This window comes from Triplophysa dalaica, chromosome 17 (assembly GCF_015846415.1).
Source record: "Triplophysa dalaica isolate WHDGS20190420 chromosome 17, ASM1584641v1, whole genome shotgun sequence".
Classification (NCBI taxonomy): Eukaryota; Metazoa; Chordata; class Actinopteri; order Cypriniformes; family Nemacheilidae; genus Triplophysa; species Triplophysa dalaica.
The window spans coordinates 10,641,092-10,647,828 of NC_079558.1; the positions used below are offsets into that span (position 1 = coordinate 10,641,092).

The following is a 6,737-nucleotide window of genomic DNA, read 5'->3' on the forward strand; positions in this document are numbered from 1 at the left end:
CACAATTACTCACCGGACTCGAACCATGGTCTCGCCCCGCCTACTCTACTACAGACTGAATATTACATATACAGTGGGTTTGAGAATTTGTATGGCCATTCAATGAAAAACATTTGTTCAAAAAAGGTTAATGTTTTTTTTTACTTGAGGATGTTAATTTATCAGAGCCTTAATCAAATGTTTAAATATATTTTTTGTTGATTCCACTATTATTGTTGTCATTTCAGGTTAAGAGCTGACCAGGGAGTGGAGAAAAGAAAAAAATGGTTTATGTTCATTATCCATTGCAATAATCCAGGAAGCTTCATCTCAAGAAAAAGCGTGCACAACCAAAGTTGCAATTCAAATTTCTTTCACAGCTTTCCTAGTAATCACTTCGAGTTTCCATTACTAACACTACATTAGTAATCATTTCCATAAAATCAAGTTCTACATTTAGAATGTACTAGCAGTTCAAGCTTTGGGTGTAAGGTATGACATTGCCAAACACAATGCAGTAAACATTTCCACAACTACTGAAAATTCACTCAAAAAGAAAGTTGAATAGTTTCAACTTTAGTATAATAACATTTTTAATTTGTTCTAATTATTCACCTTCATCCTCTATGGCCTGTACATAGTCCTGCAGAAAACTGACTACTCTGGACTCTCTTTGACGCCTCATTGTACCCATTTCACTGAAGACAGCTGATAGGGATGTCACTAAAAAATCAGCATCACCTTAAATTTACAAAAAAAAGAGAAAACCATAAATTCATATTTGAAATGGTTCTTGATTCAGTTCATATTATCAATAAGATAGCATTTATTGCTTGCCTTGCAAAACGATCCTGGAACAAACAGCTGTCTACAAATGTCAGTATCTTTTTGGACCAAGCCCATACAGTTTTATTCCAGAGTAGATTTCTTGTAGCATGGAAAGTAACCTCACTGTAACGTGTAGAACTACAGAGCTGTAAAACAAAGTAAAGTGGTGAATTAAAAAATCATGTCCACTAAAATTGCCTTTAACAGAAGAAATGTCCTACCTTACAATCTCTTATTTTCATTCTATTGACACATGTCTGTACATTCCATCAGGCTTGTGTTGTCAGCTGCCTGAATCTTTGAAACACAAAAAACCCAAACAAACCCAAATGTAAACTGTAAGACCTCGTCAGAGTTTACAAGTTTAACTTCTTGTTTCAAAAGGATGTAATATTCACTACCTAAACATAAAAATATATTCATACTCATATAATTCACATATAAAATTGGAATTGGAAAAGCGTAAGTCCATAATTTCCATTTTTAAATAAACTACCTGAAGTTATGTTTGTCCAAGTATGCTTTTAAATACTTGGGGATTTTGCAATCCTCCCCTTGCTCAAAGGACTGCGTCTCTATTTCTGAGATCATTTCTTTTCATAAAAGGGTAAACAAATACGTGAAATGCATAGGTAATGAGAGTAGCAACTAATATATATATATATACGCGGACCGGTTAAAAATTCTGTCCGCAGAGCCCCATTGTCAATGCCAGCCTCTCCAATAAATGAATTTCTTTGGGCATTTACCGGAGAAGACTTTTTCTGCCTCTGTCTTTGTATGATGCCTCTTTTAAGCATCTGATCCCTGGTCACACAAATGCTGAAGTTGCTGCTTTCGTCCACCCTATCAGTAAGGTTTTTGATGACATCAGCGATGCTTATTAGGAATAGAGAAAAAAAGTTTAGAATTGCACATTGGAAAATGTAATATTAGTGTAAAACAAATAATCTGAAGAAGATTTTGATCATTTTTAATCTCTTGGTGCATTTTAAATCGTTTTGGATAGTTCTTCGTTTCATCAGCTTCTTTTTTATCAAAGTCGATGGCCTCTGTTTCATCACAAAATCTGTGGGAATATCAATCTACTGTAACATGTTACTAAAAGCTGAGATATTGTTACTAGCATAACAAGATGAAATAGTTGTATGGTATTTGAAATGTAGCTTCAGAAAAAAATGGAAACAATTTGAAATACCTTTCACCACAAAAGCTTGCATGGATTACCACAAAGTCACTGGGGTAAAACTGCTCACGAATGGGACAAGCTGTCTTGAATGCAACGCATTAAAAAAAAAAAATATTATTATTATTATGTATAGACTAAATTAAAGCCTAGCTTTAAGTATAGAGTTTCTGTAGCCAAAACTTTTATAATTAAAACATTTTTACAAAATGTATTTGGAAAATTGGTATATAATATGTGCAATGAATTATTGTTCGCCAGGGAAAGAACTAGTTTGTTTTCAAGTTGTGCTAATGGTATCGGTAATACCAAAAACGGTATACCAATACCAAAAACGGTATACCAATACCAAAAACGGTAATCCAAATGATAAATCCAAAACCACGAAGGGAATAATAAACAGGAACAAGGTAATCCAACATTAAGACATGATGAGACTTGGATAACAAACGATGAACCAACCCTGAACCATGAATACACAGGGTTTATGAAGGGGAACACTAACGAGGGATAATGGCGGCAGGAGAATGACGGGCAGGTGACAAGACTTAACATTAAAGGTGCTCTGGCGTGAAGGCATGGAACAGGTGATGGAGATGAAACACTAATGGGAGATTAACTGAGAAACAAGGGGGCGGAGCCACGTGTCTCCACACAAGACGAGACACACACACAAGACATGGTACTGTCACGGCCCTGTCCCCAGGGAACAAAAACTTAGGAAAGGCTGGACAGGACCCTGACAATGTTGTATTGTAGTGTTTCTTGGTTTAGGATGTGAGAAGACGTTCAGTGGCATTAGCTTTTTTTGTCTTAAAACTTTGTATCAGTTAACACGAAAAAAAACATTTATTTATCCCTGACTTTATATACCCTGCAAAGCAAACATTTCACAAAAGCTTAAGGCAACCAACCCACGCCTCACCATGGTGTCAGTTTCCATTCTGATGTTCACCCTCCCAGCTCTGGAAATATTAAAGCCGCACCCATGCACCCTCTTTCTCATCAAACAATATCTATAACACACGGACTCAGACCAAGATGAGGTAAGTGTTTGGCTATACTTTAACAAATACATGTTATGATATAATTTTTAAGCTAAACATTTAAGATTTTAACTTCTTGCTAACAACATGCTCTTTGGATAGCCTAGTTACTTCACCTAGTAAAATATCAAATACGTGATTGTAAAAGAGAGCTCATTTGAAATGCAAATTCTGCGAGAGCTTGTTTATCTAATGCACTAAACATTTTCAAGAATTAAAAAGTGAAACTAATCTCATTCAGGAATTATTATGAATACTTTCGCCTCTCCATGTCCACCTTGAGTTCTATTTTATAAAATTTAGGAACAAATAATTTACCGCAATAGTATGTCTATGTGTAACAGGAGTCATGTGAAACAGGAGACTGTCTATGTTAACGATTAACTCTCTTTGTCTGGTGTCTAAAAATAAAATATTGTTGTTCATTCTCTCATTAGCTGACTCCAGCTTTAATCCTCCTAGTAGCATGGCCTTGTAATCTAACACTACTGTTTAGCGTGTTGACAAAATGTCTATATGTTCTTTTGTAAGTCGCTTTGGCTAAAAGCGTCTGCCAAATGAATAAATGTAATTGTAAGTTTAATACAACATTAATGCTAATACACAATAACAAATTATACCATTATAAATATGTGAATTTCTTATGCAAATCATTTCTATTTCTTCACAAGTATGGATCATGATACAGTTTTGAAAACAAAACTTGACCAGCTGGAATGTCACTTCACCTGGGCTCTGATAAAAGATGACTTGGATCTACCTAGCGTTCTCAATAGGATTGATGAACAGCTTAAATTGGATTATGATAAAAAAGAAACGCTCGCACGAATTTACAATTCCTTAGCATATGTGAAGTTCCTTCAAGGGTTTCTGGATGAGACACTTAGCAGTCTCATGACATCTGTGCAGCTTTTCAAAGAGTGCCATGAAGAGGAATCCCACAAAGATCTCATTGTTACCTATGGAAACCTTGCCTGGATAAACTACCACATGAAGAACTACAAAGAGTGTGAAAGTTACCTGCAGAAAGTCCTGAAGATAAATGAAAACTTTTCATCTGAGTCTTTATCTATTCCAGAGGTGATTGGTGAGAAGGGATGGACCTTTCTTAAATTTTCTCGCAAGTATTATGAGAGAGCCAAAGAATGTTTCAAGAAGGCTTTAGATCTGGAACCAGAAGTTGGTGAGTGGAACGCTGGTTATGCCATCGCTCTGTATCGAACAGAATATGGAGAATTCACTATTGAGAATTCACCAGTAATCAAGCAACTGAGACGAGCCATTGAAACAAATCCTGATGATGATGTGCTTAAGATCTACTTAGCTATGCAACTTGTTTTATACAAAAAGTACAGGGAGGCTGACAGCTTGGTAGATGAGGCTATAGAAAGATCTCCAGATCACCCACATGTCATGCGATATGCTTGAAAATTCTTCAGATATAGAGGATGTGTGGACAGGGGTATTGATTTGTTGAGCAAAGCCCTTGAATATTCACCTAATTCAAGCCTCGCACATCATCAATTAGCTCTCTGCTATAAAACAAAGAAAATCCAACTGCTGCAGGAGGGATATCATCACGCCAGATCAACTTTGGTTCAACAGATTCGTGATAAGATCATCTTCCATTTAGAAATGGCTTTTACTCATGCACCCTGCTTCATCACAGCAATGAGTGATCTAGCACTGCATTACGGAGAACGGTGTGAGATTACACGAGCTGAAGAGATGTTTCAGATGATTTTCAAAACAGCCAAAGAGAAAAATGATAATCTACATGTGGTTAATTTTTATTATGCTGAATTCCAGTTGTACTGCAACAGACGTGAAGCTTTAGCTATCAAGCACTACATGGAATGCCTGAAGATTAACCAAGATTCCCCTGAAGGGCAGAAAAGTGCTCGTGGTTTAAGAAAGATTGCAGAGAAGTGGATTTATAAAAACACACAGGACGGGGAGGCTTATGGGATACTAGGGTTTATTCATAAAGAGAAAGGAGAGAAGAGCCAAGCCATTGAGTGCTACGAGAAAGCTTTGAGTTATGTAGACAATGATAAGTACCTGACTAATCTTTGTGCTCTCAGGCTGTCAATAGAGAAATGACACTTTATCAGCAATATATTAGTATGTAAGGTATTTAAGTTCAATTACTTGGACCAATTTTACACTTATATACTCATCAACATTATTGTAAAATAACATTTGTGCAGAGGAAACTTAAATTTAGTTCTGTCTTAAAATTAATTATTCTCTTTGTCAGAATATAAAATATTCCTTTTTATATTAGAATTACACTGGCACAAACATATATCTTGTTAAATGAAGCCATAAATATTTTAAGACTATTTTCTTAATGGGTTTATTCAAAAAATCTTATATTTTCGTTCTGTATTTGTTAAAACAATGATGAATGTTGGAAATATTTTTAACTCCTAGAAAATATGGAACTGTATGTATACATTTATTGGTGAAAAATAAATAATTTAAAATATTGTTTTGCTTTTCCCCATCGCAACATCAACTGTCAATGCACTCATATCATGGTCTGCCCTGTCAGAAAGGATATGTAGGCTAATTAGGATTTTACATGAGTGGATCATTTCTAGTTAGTTACAGTCAGAATTTGACTTCAAAATAAGAAAATACTTCAAGCTTTATATGTCCAATTAAGCGCAAAAAAACACAATGGGTACATTGTTCGAGCAGCAGCAAAGCATCTTACAGGCCTTATCTCCCCCCAAATCTGAATAAGAAGCATATAATGACCATCTTAGGTTATATAAGGATGAGTTTGTTGCAAACTCTGCTGCTCTCTTTAGGATAAAGGATCACAAGGAGTTCAGAAAGGTGCTGCAGAGAACAAGCTACATGTACTGTGGTAGAAAGTTCTGTTAAACGCTTAAAATGCACAGCTCCCATGGGAAATACGATTTTCACATTTACATTTATTCATTTGGCAGCAGCTTTTCTCCAAAGCGACAAACATTAGATTGTATTACTCAGTTTGTTTCTAAGTATGTACAATCCCTTGGGATCGAACCCATGACCTTGGCCTTGTTAGCGCCATCTAACCACTGAGCTACAGGAAAGCTGAAAGCATGTCTGCATTTTTTACCTTCGTTTTACATGAATATTACACCAACCATCAAAACCTGTGAAAGCTAAAACACACAACATTCATGTTCTGAACTTGCATAAGCAATTAATACATGAACAAAATGGGGCACTTACCATCTAGTGTTACCATGCATTCCATATAGTACAGAATTTAAAACATGAAAGTATACCATTCAAAATTCAATATTTGAGGAATCAGTTACATAAAATATTTTAAGTTATGATGTTCCCAAGTGAGCAGAACTGTCAAAAGAGTGTTAAATCCTTTTCATTTTGAACATTTAGTAAATCTTAGGAGTCCACAGAATGTGTCTGTGAATTTTTAACACAACTCAAAATACACCACAGATCTTTTATTATATGATGTTTTATTAACCAAGTTTGGGAGAAGCTGGAGCATATGATCAAGCCCGGCTGATGCACATAAATAAATAGGTAACCATTTTAGCTTCACTTTTTCAGTCTTTCGACATCGTAAGTCTGGGAAATATCTCTGCTTTTGCTTCAACCAGAGGCTCTACGTAAAAGCCTTCAAAGAACAACCTCGACATGTCTGATACTTCCTCCTCATCCAGATGGGA

At 35.6% G+C, this 6,737-nt stretch overlaps 1 protein-coding gene across 1 annotated transcript; it reads left to right on the forward strand.

The window, feature by feature from the left end:
- The first annotated feature begins 3,029 nt into the window (after positions 1-3,029).
- Positions 3,030-5,273, forward strand: LOC130439301 (interferon-induced protein with tetratricopeptide repeats 5-like). Its single transcript, XM_056771854.1, has 2 exons — positions 3,030-3,039; positions 3,711-5,273. Exons 1-2 carry the CDS (start codon positions 3,035-3,037, stop codon positions 4,465-4,467), a joined length of 762 nt encoding a protein of 253 aa, XP_056627832.1. The 5' UTR covers positions 3,030-3,034; the 3' UTR covers positions 4,468-5,273.
- Positions 5,274-6,737: the final 1,464 nt, after the last annotated feature.